Source organism: Cricetulus griseus, chromosome 2 (genome assembly GCF_003668045.3).
Source record: "Cricetulus griseus strain 17A/GY chromosome 2, alternate assembly CriGri-PICRH-1.0, whole genome shotgun sequence".
Lineage (NCBI taxonomy): Eukaryota > Metazoa > Chordata > Mammalia > Rodentia > Cricetidae > Cricetulus > Cricetulus griseus.
In genome coordinates, this window is record NC_048595.1 from 416,125,023 (window position 1) to 416,143,168 (window position 18,146).

The window sequence follows — 18,146 nt, forward strand, 5'->3', positions numbered from 1 at the left end:
CGGGTTCTAGAAACACTGGGTTATTTGAAAGAGAACACTGAGATCCCAGCAACATGCCCATTCTATTCCTGTGACTGTGAAGCTCAATGTCCTTCATTGTACCTGTGGGCTGACCTGGTGCCCTTCCCTGAGCACAACTCTGCTCTCATGCCCTGTGTCATATGTGCTAGGTTTTGAGTTCTGTGTTTTAAGTTTTATTGCTGTGAAGAGACACCATGATCACAGCAACGCTTATAAAGGAAAACATTTTATTGGAGCTGGTTTACGTTTCAGAGGCTTAGTTCATTATCATCATGGTAGGAGGCATGACAGCAAGTATGATAATATTCAGACAGATATGGTGCTGGAGCATAGCTGAGAATTCTATACCTGGATCCCCAGGCAGTAGAAAGAAAGAGAGAGCCTCTGGACCTGGCTTGGGCATCTGAAACTCCAAAGCCCACCCCTAGTGTCATACTTCCTTCAATCAGGCTACAAAAGCCACACCTCCTACTGCCAAGCACCCAAATGACGTGTCACTCTTAGAAACAATATAATTTGCCTTACCCTGATGACATCATGAACAGGTCTATTGTTTTATGAATATCAAGAGAAGTAAGGTCATATTTCATATCAAAAAATACTTTGTACTACAATGTGCTTCAAGCTGTAACATGATTATACTTCCTCAGAATCAAGAAGCAAGGTCCTTTCAGATGGTGTGGAGCTAGGATCTGGTGTGTATGTGTTTTGAAGAATTGAAGAACTCACTCTGTTGTGGAGTGGGATACCTTTCTGAGCATGTGTGTTGATTTTTCTTGTTCAAAAGCCTTTCATATGGTCCTGAATCCTTCAGACTATAATTTAAAGCGAGACAGCCTTGGAGGATTTATAGAGCCATTCTCCCTTTGGCTAAAGCCCTGGATGGTCACAGACCACTAGATTTAAAAAGGCAGCCGAACTTGTCCAAAGACCAATATAAATTTTCAGAGCCAGAGAAAATGGTGCCTGCTTATTAAATTAGTGAGAATATAGTATTTGGCAGCTACAAGTAAATGATGTTTCTGCTTTCAGTTGGAAGGAAGACTATTAGAATCCTGTGATGTTAGACTCACATTTGTCAGGTTTAGCTACATTAATTGAGATTAATTTGCATGTTTCATTGTGTGCTTACTACAGACCTCCATTTGAATTTGACTAGATAAATGGGTTCACCTTTGCCCCGATGTCCCCTGTTATAAACACATTTAAAACAATTTTCTCCCAGCATACAGAGACTACCCATATCTGGACATGGAAAGGAGATGAGGAAGGAGTGTGGGAGAGATAAAGAGACAGAGGGAGGGGATGGGGACAGACTTGTCTCAGAATCTTCTGCAGTACTCCAGTGTTTGCCATGGGGTTTTCTAAGTCCAGAGTTGGGCATGCACTTCAGGGTGTCTCTTTCACAGTCTACTTGTCCCAGCAATTTATGGAAATTGTTGATTTTGGTCCAATAAAAATAGATTTTTTTTCTTTTAGAGATTTATCCTATGAAGCCTTTTTCATTGACTTCAATGATTTGGGAAGAAAACATGTGTATCCTTAGCTGATCTTGGTATATTCCCATGCCTTATAGGAACTTTTCTAAGTCTTTTGGGAGGGGGGCTATAAAAACAAAAATAAATTATAGGTTGTAGACTCTCTAAAGCTGATTAACTGCAAAAGCCTCTAGCTATTTTCTGTGAACATGGTGCATAGCTTTTCTAATCATAACTGTGAATGAAGGGATACTAAAGTAGTGGGCAACTCCTCCACCAACTTCCGAGATGCTCTTGTGAAATGATATGGTTGGAAACAGGTTATATTTGGAGCTGCATTTTCATTAGCTGACTATGTTGCATTTCTATGGAAATGGAAATTATTTCTCCTAAACTTAATATCAATATCCCATGGGCAGAGCCCATTCCATATAGAGGAATACTCCCTGAGCCAAGAAATACGGGGGTGGGCCTAGACCCTATCCCAAAGGATACAAAAGACTCTGATGACACCCTATGGAAGGCCTCACCATCCAGGGGGAGCATAAAGATATGTGACAGATAAGGTTTTAGTTGGGTTGGTAGGGGAGGCCGGGTGGGAAAAGGGAGCTGGGATTATCATGTAAAACAATCCTGTTTCTAATTTAAATTTAAAAAAAGCTGGAAAAAAATGAAAGAGGGACATCATGCTCTGATTAGTGTCTAATTCCCTTTCTTGTTCCATGGAGTCAGCATCTGTGATTGTCTTCTCTTCTTCCATGTGATGCTTGCTACTCAGTCTGGGGGGATACCTATGAATAACACTATAATTCCCTGTGTTTAATAAATTTGTACACAGCCTATCACAAAAAATATCTACATTTTTTTCACTTTTACCCTGTTGAGCTTGGCAAGTCACATCTATCGTTGGTTAAAAATGCTGTCAAATACTATGCTGAACTAGGGTTTGTTTTTTGTTTTTTTAAGTTTAATTTGTATGTTTTTACCTAGAACATGGGTGAATTCATTTATTAAATGCATGCTGTGAGGCACTCTTTAGATTCTATATATTATTCAGGAAACATCTTAAATTGGGTCCTAAAAGTTGAATAGGATATTCATCAGTAAAGATGAGGAGGAGGAAGGTAATAATAACCAATTATAATGTAGCTAGTATCAAAGGATACCCTTTTATCACATATTTTGTAGCATAGAACCACTTGATTTAGACACAAAATAATGAGTTGCTTAAATGTGATTCATAGCTCCTACTTCTGGCTTTAGCATCTACTGGCTATGTGAACTAGCTTATTTCTTAGCATTCTCCCTCCCATTTTAGAGAAATTGCTGTAAATACCTCCCAGTGTTGGCAGGGCTAATAGGAAGGATAACACTGTCTGACAGAAACATATGAATAAAGGCTCAATGTTAGCTATTGTCGTTCTCCTTATGAGTCTGATAAACAGAAGCCCAGTAACTTTCTCACAACTAGAGTGATGTGACTTAAGATTTGTCCTGGCTCCTCTTGCTCTGTGGTCTAGATTCCCTACCACTGAGAGGTCTAGGAAAGAGTATTGATAGATGTCAAGCCTTGGTGACGTTGATTGATGGAGGGAGGAAGGTGGCAACATGAAGACATGAATCTGTGTTCATAAGATGTTGAATTTGTGTTTGAACAATACATGAGGACTTTTCTTGGTGGTTATCCTTTGCATTTAAGTTTGAAACAAAGCACCCCAGCATTTCCCTTTTGATTTAAACTATATTCTAATCTGGTGTCACATTTTCAGTGAGTAAATATGATCTAGACATGCAAATGGTAGACCAGAGAGTTTTCTGACAAGATCTTAGAGGGAGCTTTCATTGAATGACCTTTTTTTATGTATGCCTCATTCCAGGTCTCAAAAAAATGAATTCCTCTGTGCCCTTTTTTCAGCTCTGGATTTATTTGACTCAAACGTTTCTAACCCCTAACTGACAACCACTGTGCAGTCTATGGGGCCTCTGGTAGTGGATCAGTACTTATCCCAAGTAAACGAATGGACTTTGGAAGCTCATTCCACATAGAGGGATAATCTCTCAGCCTAGACACGTGAGGGAGGGCCGAGGCCCTGCCCCAAATGATGTGATAGACTTTGAAGATTCCCCCATGGAATGCCTCACCCTCCCTGGGGAGCAGAAAGGGGATGTGATGGGGTTCATTGGGGGGGTTGGGAGGATGGAAGGGATAGGAAAATTGACATGTAAAATAAGATTGTTCCTAATTTAAATTTAAAAAATAAGATAAAATTTAAAAAGATTCTAACTCCACCTAAGTTCACTGAGGCTATAAATAGATACATAAATCCAGACTAGGTTGTGGGGGATATTTCATAAGCATTAGCCAAAATGCATTCTGCTTGTTGTGAAATTGGTTGGGGACTATGAAAGTAAAAAAGTGTGCCTTTCCATGGTTCATACAGGGCCAACTTCATGGGGAGGTGTTCTGTGCAGTTGTTCAGGCTTCTGTGCCCACACAAGCCTCACACTTGACTTAATCCTTGCTCTGATGGTCTTAAAATTCTTTGAGTATTTGAACATGGATTCTACATATTTCTGATGCCCTTGTCCTTCCTTAGATGTTATGTCCTCAGCACTTGATCTGTGGGTTTAATGATGTGTTACATGATCTGGCATGTGGCTGTCACGTGTTTCACAACAAATTATCTCTGCTGCTGGAACTGAAGTTTTGTTATTCAACTGAGTGAATCCCTTCTATTTCACAGCACTTAAAAATGGAGCTGCAGCTAATACGACCCACTCAATTCTCCTTTTAGTTTTATCACTAAGCGCATTGTCACACCACCCAGTTTGGTTCATATTTGTCAGTTTGTCAGATGATGTTGCATGTACACTTTTAGTGTATGCCACCATCAAATCAAATAATTAGTTATAAATTTAATAAATTATCCAAGTGAAACTTTATGGTTTCTGATTGGGGGGGAGCATCCCCTATGTTACATAATGTTGCAGATCAAATAAAAATCCACTTTGAAATTTATGTGAGAGTAGGATGAACTGGCAATTGGATTGGTTACTAGAACCAAGGTTTTCCATAAAATAGGGAAATGTGGCTCAAGTCCCAGGGGCCATGACCACTTTCATCTAGTCAGGATTGAAAAGACTTGGATGAGATTTAAGGACACAAGGTCAATAGTCAGGCATACCAGAAGTTTTAATCCTTAGGAATTCAAGGCACTGGAAACTGTTCACATAGGATAGCTGCAACAATAAGAGTTAAAGTATGAAAGCTGTTGAAGAAGGAAGTCTAAATGTTATTAAATACCCACCTCAGGAGATACAAATAACTAATAAAAACAGATTTTTTTTATTAACTTGAAGATTTTTTTAATGAATTTTTTGGCCAGCTTTGATTTTTGGAGATTATACTGATTACATGAAATTTCAATGTAACAAATTTACAGAAAATAGTGGCAAAATTTTGAGTTATGTCATCTCAGAAATATCAGAATTCTGTCCATGCATGCCTTTCTTACAATGCCCTTTATCCACCTGTATTTGTTTAGAATATGAATGTATTATCTAAAAACCAAAGACTCATCAATCAAACCATTTCCCACCTGCTCTCTCTTCAGACACTATCAAAGTAGTAAATTAAATGAAACCAACATTGTTTTAGTGCTTGGCCATCATAAAATATTACTGGTTCCAGGTGAATGCCTGTTTACAAGAGACCTTTGAAGATTTAATAGGGATATTTAGTGAATGGAGTACCATGTATGTAATGAAAACATTTACATCATAAACAAGGTTAAAAACAAACCAGCACAGAAACATTAATTCACAAATATAAAAAGAAATTTAATAAACATTTTATATGCATGTCAATAAGAAAAATAAAAAGGATACAGGGTAAGAACAGATATGCCACTGCAACAAAATTAAAAATAGCTCATAGTTATTTTTAATATCCCTAGTAATCAAATAATTTAGCTTTAAAGAAGACATAATTTCACCTTCAAAATGAGTAGTGATGGAAAAATAGCAGCACTCAATATGACTCAGTACTGGGATGCTGTAAAAACAGCCAGTATTTTCATGTGTCTAAGATGGAAAGATAACTAAATTATCTATAGTATACTTGAATACATTACAAAATATTCAGTCAAAAATTCTGTTCTATTTTTTACAGATTATAATTAGAGAAGATTACTCATAAGAAAATTCTAATTGAGAATATCAAAAAAGATCATGACTTATGCAGCATGAATTATGTTGCTATCACATGTGTGTGTGTGTTTGTCTATGTGTATGTGTGTGTATGTGTTTGTGTGCAGAGAAAATAAATGCAGAAGAGACACCCAAATGTCTTTGTGAAATTTGATGTTTTTATTTTCACTATCTCTACAGCACTAAGATGTATCCAATACCCATAATTCAGAGGGAAGCAAGAGACTGTGACCTCATATATTCTTGTCTCTATATTTTTCCTTTTTGCTTAGAAACTGTAAAAATCACAGGTTTCAAACTTCAAATTTTGCCAAAGTGGCCTTTGGGTCTGAAAATATTACCATGAGGAATAACTTTAGAAACCTATTACTGCCAGTGATCCCTGGAGCCTGGCTCTTGGGGTCCAGGCCTAATTTCAAAACTGTTCCTCTATTTGCCATAAATATAAACAGGTCCAGCTTTTGATTTAGAATTGAAACATAATTTCTGTACCTACTGTAGACACACAACCTACTGTACAACTGCTCCTGTTAGGAATGACAGACCACCTCTAGTTGAGAAAGAGGCAGGGCCCTAACCTGGTTGTCTGCAGCCCCAATTAATGAGGGCCCATTCAATGTGTGTTTGATACACCTGCCATTGTAATTATAAATCTTGATGTTTAGATGTTCCCAAAGTCAACAGCCATCCCAGCAGGGTTAGCCACATTATCACCAGTGAAACGAATGGAGAACAATTAGAAGCTAGAGAAAAGTTTAGCTTCACTCACTCACAAGGAGTTCTGCAGCTAACCCCATCTGCAATTGCAGTGTTAATTTCTTTAAATATAGGCCTTAAAAACTTGTCACTCATGCCAAACAAGGCCTGAGTCCAAATGAAATGTATATGAGAAATTCCTCCTTTTTTTCCATCCAGGCTTCTGCTGACATTTCTATGCCCACCAGTTGCCTGGCTGGCATGAAGTGTGAGAGAAGGTAGGACATCACTGGACTTGAACTTTTCATGAGTTCAGTCAGTGAGCACTTGGGCCAATTTGCTGAAATGCCCATGCTAAAGAATCAGTTCCCTAACCAACCAATCTGATGACACATGGTCTCATTTTTCAGGAGTTGTGACCATTTTCATCTTTGGAATCTGTTCACTGCCTTGTCTAGTCTGGAGGGATCTCAAACATGGAATATAGGGCCACCTAAAGGACACAGAAGGGTGCTAAAATTTGTGTGCTTGGATACTAGCATGACAGGCTCAGCGATGGGTATACCCACTGCACATGCCTCAGGCCAACACTGACCTATTTTAAGTAGAATGTTGCTTGAGGTGTATAGGATAGTCATACAGCTCAAGTCTGTATGAAAAGCATCTCCTAGATATGTTTGAGGATGTTGTAAGAATTCATTGTCTTTTCTATCAAGCTATCAATTCATTGTCTTTAGAAGGTTTTGGATTTCCTATCATTCTCTGTAGAGGTTTATTATCTTGGAGTTGCTAGGTTGTCTTAAAAGCGAAGTTTTCTTTATTTTCCCTTTTACAAAATTGGCTGCTGTATTTGTAGCCAAGCCTCATAAATTAAAATACTTGTCAAAATAAATGAATAGTATGTTTGTTATATTCATGACTTAAAATCACATTTGATTGCTTACTCATTAATCCGAAAACTTAAGCAATACACTGAGGATTGCAGTCATTAGGGGAATAAAGCAGAGTCTCCTAACAGCCGGATGTCATGGAGAACACTGCACAGTTGTGCTTGTTTCTGAACTGGGCGTGTGGATGGACAAATTAGTTTTACAATTTCCCAAGATTTGCTCTGGAAGAAAATCCAATATATAGATGTAATCTATCAGAAAACAGAATTGGGATCATGGTATACTAAGTAGATTTTAGATGGAAAATTGTAAAATGCAATTTCGTTTTGAACCTCAAGGATGGACAGAGACTGTTCTGCCTATGTGGTTGTGGGGGTGACCTTTCCTATTCCCAACTGGTTGGAGAGTCAGAACTGAGAGAACTAATGTCTGCATGAGAGAGAACAAAGCCAGACAACCTTATAACTGAGGCCTTGTTCTCCCTCTGGGATACAGAGAGTACACTGATCGCTTCTCTGCTTGGGTAGTATTTTTCCATGCACAAAGCACTATAGTAGATGTTTGGAGTATGATGTCTGGTTATGCTTCATTCCATTCACTCACATTTAAAGGGGCAGATGTGCTTCTGTCTCTGTGTATTTCATGAATTTTAAATGTCTAACTCTGGAGAGCAGCCCCAGCCCACAAGGCACTAAGGGCTACAGTGGTAGGAGCCATGATGTCTTCAGCAGAGTAATATTTTCTAGTGTGCCTTTGGCTCTGGTCTGACCTTTTGTGATCACATTCCAAGCTTGGTTTTCATTGTTTCTGTGCGCTAACCTGTATTCTCCTAATAGACATTGTTTCTGTCTTAAAAATCACAACTATTTATTAACTCTATTTTAGTACTGTGATTCATGAGTTCAAGCTGGTAATCTATGTTTAGATAGAAGCATGTAAATTAACATCTGCATGCTGTGTGACAGGTGGGGATACAGGCATGGGCACAGTGTCACAGGAACACTGGGGAGTCTGTAGAAGGCTCTCTAGTGGGAAATTCAGAATTGGCCACCATAAATTAGAAGCTGAACTGTGACCACACTCAGATTGGATGATGGAAAGACTACAATAGCAACAGTATTGTGTTTAAATATTAGAGGCTAGGATGGAAGGCTGAGAGCCATCAAAACCTTTCTGCAGATTGGAGGATCAGGCCAGAAACAGTGTCCCGTTTGACTGTAATGGACTGGTCCCAACACAGAGAACTCAGCCTGAAATTCCACCTTCTGGTAGAGTGCTGTGTTCCACCTTGGCAAAGAAATCCCCAACGGGTTTGTTTCTGAGACAGCGTTAAGTTTAAGTATTAGATTAGCTGGATAATATTGATTCTAGAATACTAAAGAAAATAAAAACAAGACAGCTGAACATACTGAGGCTGACTGTTGGTTACATTGTAAATGTGTGTGACAGCTTCTAATTTATAAGATGGTTTTCCATGTACTATTTTATCTTCTAGTGTTTGATATAGTTGTTTATATAGTGGAGCATTTTACAAAGTGGGTAGTGTGTGTGTGTGTGTGCGTGTGTCTGTGTCTGTGTGTGTGTGTGTGTCTGTGTGTCTGTGTGTCTGTGTCTGTGTCTCTGTGTGTCTGTGTCTGCCTTTCCAACACAGCACTGTATTTCATGTCTTCATTTCTAATAATGCACACTTGCTGGAGACCTTCAAAGCCCTTGAGATTGGACAAAATTGAGGAACTATGCAGTGCTCTACTGGGTAAATGGCAAGTAAAACCACCCAGTGTATTGGGATCATCTCTGAGAGTTTTTTAGCCTTTTAAATCTGAGCACTTTATCTTCAATTTTCTTGTATGTCTGATATTATTAATGTATTCAGTTCTGGAGGAGAAGAAATATTATTACTATATAAGCAAATACATTGAGTTTTAAATTTTTTGACATTTGTATTATCCTGGTGATGGTCATTTTGTGTCCTGGCTCTGCATCCGTGTCCCCTTTCCATAGCTGTGCCCCCAGCTACATCTGGATTAAGATTTCATGGTTGCCACTTGACCTCCCTGGAAGCCAGGCTTCCCTTGTGTAGACATGAGGTGTGATGATGTTTAATAAATAGTAAACTGTTTTCAGCAAAGATGTTTAAAAAATGCAGTGAAAACAAATCCAAGGTTTGCTCAAATTTGTCAACTAGTTACAAAACACTTTAAAATTTTAATTCAAGTCATTCAGATGAAGAATAAGATTCCATCTAATGTGTCTAAGATATACCTCACTTCTTAGTATCCTGCTACATAATTAAAGGAGGTAAATGTATTTGGGGTTGAAATATGGATGGCTTTTCAATAGGCATATTTTTTGTTGTGGGGCAATTTAAGTGGAAACCTCTTTAAAACATGATGAGGATGAATAGAGTTCTTAGCACAGTTGAAGAAATCCTGTCGTTTTCTTTCACTTCAAGCTTAAAGCTACAAAATTTATAAAGGTCACCATTATGCGTTTTTCATTTGAGGGGGAAATGGAAATAGGTTTATCTCATTTACTGAGGCAGGTTGGCTGGCATTCCTGAGAATGAAGCTACTGAGTTCTTCTGAGGATACTAGACTGATGCTAGTGTCTGATGAAGATGCTAATGGGGACCAGCTCATTTTTCCTATCAGATGTAATGCTTTTAGGTGTCAAGATGTTATGAAGAAGGACCTATTTTGAAATCTTTGATTAAGGTGGCATCAAATTTGCTCTTGTAGGCAGGCAGTTGTCACTTAGTTCTGAACAGAAGCCTGGATTTTGGTGAGATCCCAGCTGTCTTCAGTTGCTGCTCACAGGCCACACTGTGCTTCTTCCTCTTGCAATTTCACAGTCTTACTTAGACTTAGTTGCGCGTATAAAGATTTAGGATGAGTGATTCCAACCTTGTGTTGTCAGATTCTGTTCTTTGTCTTTTAATTTACCGTACACTTGTTGGCAACATGGAATATGTAGAAAACAGTAAAAATGGCAAAGAACTTGATATGGGAAATAAGCCTTTCTTCATATTAGTTCATTAGTTCATTTGACATGTAATTAAAATAGAATCACGTGTTTCTCAGTGCAATTGCTAATAAAAATGCCTTTATAAATACAGTTTGTTATGCTCTGTGAGCATTTGGCTGGTTCCTTTTTATTCTCTGCACAGACTAAGGATAATAACATCAGATTATAAAAATGCAGGCTATAAAAGTGACAGAATGCTACAGGTTGACAAGAGAATAAACCACAAAATGAATATTGAGGGACTCTGCAGTAAATGCACTTGGTGGCACTTATTGTTAAAATATTTACTTGTCAACTTAGAAACTACAGACACTGGCAAAGCACTTGGAGTTACAGCCAGCTACATGAAGCAGTGGCAGACACCATGGAGGGCCGGGTGGAGGAGCAGCACTGTACCTCTAAGGGTTGTGTGTTCTTGTGTGATGAAAAGTAAGAATAAAAAGAAGAACCAAAATTGCCCATTTGATGTTTTTGATCTTGGTAGTGCCTGTGTTCCTTTGTCAACTCTGTGATGAAGAGATTAAAGAGAAAACAACAAAGGGAATGCAGGATACAGATAAACAAGTCAAGTGGGACTTAGGGCCGGGAATGATCTCTGTGTTAGGATAGAAAATTAAATGTAACACCATTGTGTCTCAGGCACCATGCTAAGCATTAGATATTCTGGGAATGTTACCAAGGCAGTTAGTATTGTCTCCTCACCCAGAAACACACATATCTTACTGGTTGATGGGGAATCAACATCCAGTTGGTCATCATAGCCTTTTGGTTCAAACATAAAAGCAGATCTGAGCCCATGAGAGGATAGTGCTGGAGTGAAATTGCGCACATGGCCCTTTTGCATCAGATCCGTTATTAAGGGATATGTTATAAGTTGTACAAAGTTATTTTATTTCATTTGAGTCTTTGTGTTTACAATTGTTGACTTTTCCATTCCCTTAACCTTTACAAAGTACAAAATATTTAGAAGATGGAAATACTCTCCACACTAAGGTGTCATTGTTTAATTGGAGACTCTTGGATATTCATTTTAGATGTCTCCAGGAAGGGGACATTGTACTTATCAAAACCAATTCCTAATCTTTACATTTACAACAGCATTCAGCATTGGCCATTGAAATCCAGCTAAAGAATAAGAGTTTGCTGATGATTAACCCTAATGTGCAGGACTTTTGTGAGAATTAAGTATGATAGTTCATGAAAATTATATAAGACTGTATTTGAAAATATTAAATGTTTGTACAACATTACTAAGTATTGAGAAAGCCAGAAGCAATGGGGATCATACACACCCAGAAAAAGTAAGTTAATAAGTCAATACAACCTGAGGCTCAAGTTTAAGATATTGAAATAAATTTGGCACGGCTAGGTTTTCATTTTCTTGTCCTTTATTTAAGATATAGTATGCTCTTGAGAAGTATACTACACCTCGCTCCTCAAACAGTGGTACAGAAATAATAGAATCAATGACAGCTTCCAAAACTATGTCTTATGATTCTATAAGAGGCCCTGTATCTAAATGTGAGAGGTCACAAAAATGACAACAGTAGAAGAGTTTACAACATATAGTCATCAAAATCAAGCACACTGAATCCAGGCTGTTTCTCGAAGTACCTGCCTGTATTATACCCGTGATGTCACTGCAGCCTTTGTTCGGAACACCCAAAGTGGTGTACAGAACACAAGCAAAAGCTGCCTGAAGGCACTTTGTTCACATTCCAGACATCTATGTGTTATAGATAGCAGTGCCTTTATTGTATATACAAAGCTTTCAGCTCTTCTAAAACCACAATGAAGTTAACTATTTTCTTATTATCATTCAGCATCATTTAAGAATCAGATCAAGCTATTAGTCAAGTCTGAAAAACATTGAGGATGTTCTTCATTCAGCAATATTAAACATTCAGCTATGGTTTAATTCTTCATGTAAAAATAAACAAGTTATATCTCGTTAGTAATCAAAATTGATTTATCCTTACTAAAGAATAAAAATATATGTATTTCAAAGAATTATATTAAAATAACTTCCTCTATTGTCATAAGTAATGCATGATTTGTGCAACTGTTTTATATACCTCTGTGCGTGCACATAAAGCTTCCCTTATAGAAGGGGGCACTGCCAGTGAAAGAAGACTTAGAAGCGCTGCAGTAAACAGCACTTTGACAAAGGAGACAGAGTGTATGAGTCCATGATTTCATAGATCAAAGCTGGCCCTTTATTTTGTGATGATGCCATGCTATTTAAGCATGTGTCTCTGCTTGCCCAGATGTGTTCACATTTGTTCTTCAGCCACTTCCAGGATATACAGCATGCCTCCACATGGAATGGCATCTTAGGAGAAATTTCTTGAGGGAGTACCTAGGACCAAACTGCTAATGCTGCCCACCTTACTTTCCATGCTGTGCACGATTTCCTCACTTTCTCTCCATATATACATTTATAAGTTGAGAAATAAGAAGATGCACATGCATTTGTTTAAAATATTTTTAAGGCACAGAAAAGTGGGTTAGTGTACAAAAGGTAAAAAGGACTGTGCCTTGCAAACTTGCTGATCTGAATTCAGCTCATAGAACCTACGTAAAAGATGAAAGGAGAGAATTGATTCCACAAAGCTGTCCTTTGGTCTCCACAAAAGCCACATAGTACATATATATGCCCACAAAAGCCACATAGCACATATGCACACATGTGTTCCCCCCTACATTGTATAAGGAATTAAAAATATCTTTAAATTTTGAATTTGAATATATGAACTAAAATTTATGTATTAAATTTTAGCATATATTTACCTTATCATTCACTCCTTTTTATTCAGCAAATATGTATTTATGTTATATTTATTGTTCTAACTCATGGAGGTAAATTCATCCAAAACAGAAAGAAAGCAATGTCCTCTTGAAGTTTTGATTCTGATGAAGTGAGGATAGACAGTCATGAAATGAGAGAGATGAGAGAATATAAAGCACTAAGCATGTGCTGAAAACTCTGAGGAAGTAAAAAAGGGCAGACTATGGGGAATAGTAGGAATGCTGAAATATAGTGTGGCCAGCAAAAGCCTGGCATTTTAGTAGATATGCAGAGACTTTGTAGTCAGGTTCATAAGATTCAGTGGGTAACTTTCCCAGGAAGATAGCATGGAACAGCCACTGAGATAGGTATGAAGATACAAGTCTAGCTTCCTAGAGTCCTGAGGACTAGCTAGAAAGCAACTCAAACATGTGGTCAGCAGTATAACCTCAGTGGCCACAGCAAGAGTGTGGGATATTCCCCATGTGAGGAGAGAAAGTATTATCAGCACATGAACACAAGTATAGGACAGGCATAATCTCAGAGTTTTTCAAGATTGTCATTAATGCTGAGTTGAGTACTCAATCCACTGAAGGGAAGATGCCTAGGTAGAAACAGAACAGCAAGAAGGCTGCTGTAGCAATCACCTGGGAACTAGATCCAAATTGGTGACAGCTAAGGTGGTGAGAACTGGTCAAAACCTGGCAAAACTTTCAGATTTTGTTGAGAAATTGAACATGTATGGCTGTTGGAAAGGAATAAAGGTGGAAAATTGCCTTTAATTTTAATAGAAAGAAATATAGAAAGAATTTTGAATGGTGCGTTGTACAGTTTGGGCAGGAATTGCCAGTTGATCACATAATCCTGAAGCTTGTTCAGAAAGTCTGATAAATGTAGAATTTATTTGCCTGTACTTGTAATCAAGCATGAAACAGGTGAAGTCGTAACTGAATGTTGACATAGGTCCCTTAGCATTTTCAGAGATCGGTAATAAAGAGGGATAAATGGAGGGACAAGTTGAAGGGGAAACGTAAACAGTATTGTGTTCGCTGGAAAGTACATGAGAAGAATACACCAAGGATTACAAAGTGGCCAGTGGTGTCCTAAAATCAAGGAGAGGAGTGGCATTTAGCTTCAGCCTCCAGGAGGTGCTTTTGACCTAGACAAGAGTAGATTCAATGAGTCTGGGCCTGTTCAGAGTCCTCAAAGTTTGCCTTATAGACAGTCAAGAAATGGCATAGTTCCTGTTTTCTTGCATGGGTCCAGAGAAGACTTTGGGGGTGGGGAGATAGACAAATTAGTAGCCTTTCTGTGCACTGACCTAAGTCTATCTGGAAATTAAATGACTAAATACAGAAATCTGTGAGGACAGAAGCTGAGGTTGTAATCAAGCCATGTGAACAGATCCTGTGGATTTATTGCAGTTTGGAAATGTCATGGCTACACTTGGTAACATGAGAACAATGGTATTACAGAAGGCGAACAGAAGGCATTCCAGCAGATCAACTAAGTAGAGGGAAGGCATCACGTCAGATATTTCCCATATGCATTTTGCATAGTTTGGGTTATAGTAGCTTCTAAAGTACCAATGTGAAAATTTTAATGTAAGAATTTTAAATATAATTCTTTCCTTCATGCCTTCCTCACCTCTCTAGGAAGAGGTAACTCTGTATGCTTTAAGAGAAGGATGCAGAAAGCCTCTCCCATGTGCTAGATGCTGTGAAAGAACAAAGCATCACTGAACCTCTGTAAGACAGTTTCCCTGTAATTCTCATACCTGGTAATGTAACTGTCTTGATGAATCAAATGATTTAGTTAACAAGGACCTCCAGAGTGTGACTTAAATGACTTACCAGTTTGGAAGCAAGTGTGAGTGTGTGGACATGGTGGCTCTTGAGATAGAGAGCAGCTGGTAGAAGCCCTCATCAGTCATCCTTATGAGGCTGGGGAGATTTGGGGTATCAGAGAGTGAGGATCTGGGTTAGTTCTTTGTAGTAGACTTTGTTTCATCCATTGATCCAGATGAAATTCTGCTGTGATAAACCCCATAAACCATGAGACTGGGTAACAGAGTATGGGATTAATTAATTGAGGAAACCATTCCATGTGGAAATCATTCAGGTCCCTTAATTATCATCTACAAAACAGCCATGGAATAATACTTCATTTCCAAATAATGGAATTCACTTTTATTTAAATATAAGTTACCCATGACCAAACTAGAGCTATTCGTTAATGTATCATCTCTTCATAGTTTTCTCTTTGAGGATATGTTATTGTGTGTGCTAAAGTTCTGGACTGAAAACAAAAGAAGACAATTGATTCCACCACCAGATGCCATTTGGTACATCACTGTGGGAAACAGAATCTCCAAACAACTGTGTTCTCTCCTTAGATGTGTGGGTATAATATTGTTACTGTACATTCTGTAAGGTTTTGTAGGTACAACCTATAGCCAATAGTAAAGTTTTCATAGACTAAGTATATCTATTGATTTAACTTATGAATTATCAATTTTAAACTTTTGTATTATATTTCTAACTGATGTTATTTTCTCACTCCAATATGTAAAGTGTATAGATGATACTGAGAGTTAAGGATGGAGGAAGTAAAAGCAAGATACCACTTCTATACAAAACTGTTCACAGTACCAATTCAATATGCCACTACCTAGTTGATGGGTATATCAGAATGAACATTTAGAATGTATGTGAATTCACAATAAGCAAAGTTGAAATCATAATTGTGATAATTATGGAATAGAAACAATGAAGAAAATAATTCAAGCACATTTTAAAATTGATTTTATTTTCCATGTCAAGATTGAAAGTGTAAAACCTTTTATTTTAGCCAGATGATTAGAAAGATCCAGTTTTGCTGATTATTTTTATAGTAGAATAATCTTTCTTTATTAATCTATTTAAGTCTTATCTCCAGTCAGTTCACCAGTGCTAGCAATTAAAGATAGAAAATTCATGTGCTCAATTTCAAGAATTAAAAATAATGCCTTGGGAGTAAGCATTTCTATTCTGTAGTGAATGGATTGTTGGGTTTTCCAATTAAAGAAGTCTCCATACTGGAAATGAGTAGTCAATTATGAAAATTATTTGTGAATAGCCCATTTACATATCCTTAATTGTGTTCATTTCCTTTGAAAGATTACATTGGAATTTACAGTGTTTTGATTGGTTACCCTTGCATTTGTGTTATTAATACTATTGCCAACAAGGTTGGCCTATGAATGGGCTTTCAGTGTCTCTATGGATATGTCTGACTCAGAAGTAAACTTGCTTTATTTAATGAATGAAAACTATTCAAAGAGTTACTGGCAGTTTTCAAAATTAGTTACACTGTACTTCTTTGGATTGATAGTAGCATCCATGAGCTGCCCCCTGAATTCACATTTGGCCATTTTTACCTTAGCCAATGAGGCAGATTTGATATTCCTCTATTGGAGTGCAGCCTCCTAGCCAAAACTACAGTCACATAGCTGGTCTGCCTTCATGGTCCCATAGTGCAATAGTGTCATGTGATTAGTAGAACATATCAACTTTTTCATGAAAAATGACTGGAAAATAACATTTCAGTTTTTTATATTCAAGATATGCAAATATATTTAATGAGTGTATTTAGTGTCCATAAAACCATTAAGAAGTAAAGATTACATGAAAGTCATATAAAAGATGGGACACTTGTGTATACATGATTTGTAGCTATTAATATTCTTATGTTTGCAAGTATGCGTGGATTTAGATTGTGTCTAGAAATACATGTCATGAGGAAATGCTATACCCCTTTGTGACTAGAATGCACACTTCTATATAATGTATTCTCTTTTTCATAATTTGTATATTGGGCTCTCATTTTGCACCCTAGGAGTGGATAACTTTTAGGCATATTAGAAAACGTTATGAGTGAAGCTGTGTGTATAGTTCACTGGTAGAACACTTGCCTAGCATATGTGAAGGTATACATTCAATCCTTTGCAGGAGAGACACACAGAGATTGACAGACAGACAGGCACTCGATGAGACATATTCATGAAGAGAGAATGTAACAGGCAGCCATTTCATTCCTTTAACAAGAGCTGCCTAAAATGACTATTCCAGGAAAAGACAAACAAGAACCAACCCCTCATCATGTTCTGTGCCTGTGCTTGCGGGGATTATACTGTTGAAGACTTAAGCATCTTGGCATAATAAGATTTAAGATTTTTCTAAGGCGACATTAGCTTTAAGATGAAGCAAAGATCACAATCAACTAGACACAGTGTCCCTGTGATAAGCATGTCCTACAAAGTAATTAGTGTTGTTGGACTCGTTTGCAGCTCATTGCTGTGTTTGATGAACAAGAGCCACTCCAGAAGATTGAGAGCCCCAGTGGAAACCCTGTGGATCGGCAGAGCCCAGACGCTTTCGAGACAGAAGTGGCTGCTCAACTGGCTGCCTTCAAACCAATCAGTGGGGAAATCATAGTAACCCCTTCTTCTCTGAAGTTAGGTAGGTGGATTTTACTCAACTTGAATGCAAGTTGCATCAATTTACTAACTTTCTTTTCTGTGAAGGATATTATATTAGTATTGTTCTTTATAAAAACAGCTGGTTTGTCCTCTCCCTTGAGTTACTTTTCTATGGCTCTCCACTGCTGCTTGTGCTCAGGGAAGGAGACTGCAAGGTTTTTTGTTTTTGTTTTTGTTTTTGTTTTTGTTTTTGTTTTCTTGAACTCAGAGTGACTCCTAGTTGCTTGTCCTTGAAGAATCACACAGGGAGTCAATACTGTGAGTGATAAGATTTGCTTGTATTCTAGAATCACCACTGTTGTTGTTAAGGTCATAGCTTGGGAAAAGCTAAGGGTTACCAAGGAATCCACACTAGATATAAGGTTCCCTTTCTCATACATACATACATACATACATACATACATACATACATACATACATACATTCAAAAAAGAGCAGTTTACCTCGTGGTTTTGCTCAGAATTCTTTGTCTTAATATTAATTTTAAAGGTGGAGAAAGTGAAAATAAACATTCTTCTAAA

General features: G+C 37.7%; 1 protein-coding gene across 5 annotated transcripts in view; it reads left to right on the forward strand.

Moving 5' to 3' along the window:
- LOC100770975 (partitioning defective 3 homolog B) overlaps window positions 1-18,146 on the forward strand; it is a 1,032,377-nt gene that overhangs the window by 399,927 nt on the left and 614,304 nt on the right. For 3 of the 5 annotated variants that reach the window (XM_035440980.1, XM_027397031.2, XM_027397033.1), the window contains exon 3: window positions 17,434-17,605. In XM_035440980.1, the coding sequence (XP_035296871.1) occupies window positions 17,434-17,605 (172 nt within the window). Of the gene's footprint in view, window positions 1-15,360; window positions 15,506-17,433; window positions 17,606-18,146 lie in introns of all 5 variants that reach the window. The other 2 variants (XM_035440979.1, XM_035440978.1) reach the window with 1 other exon arrangement.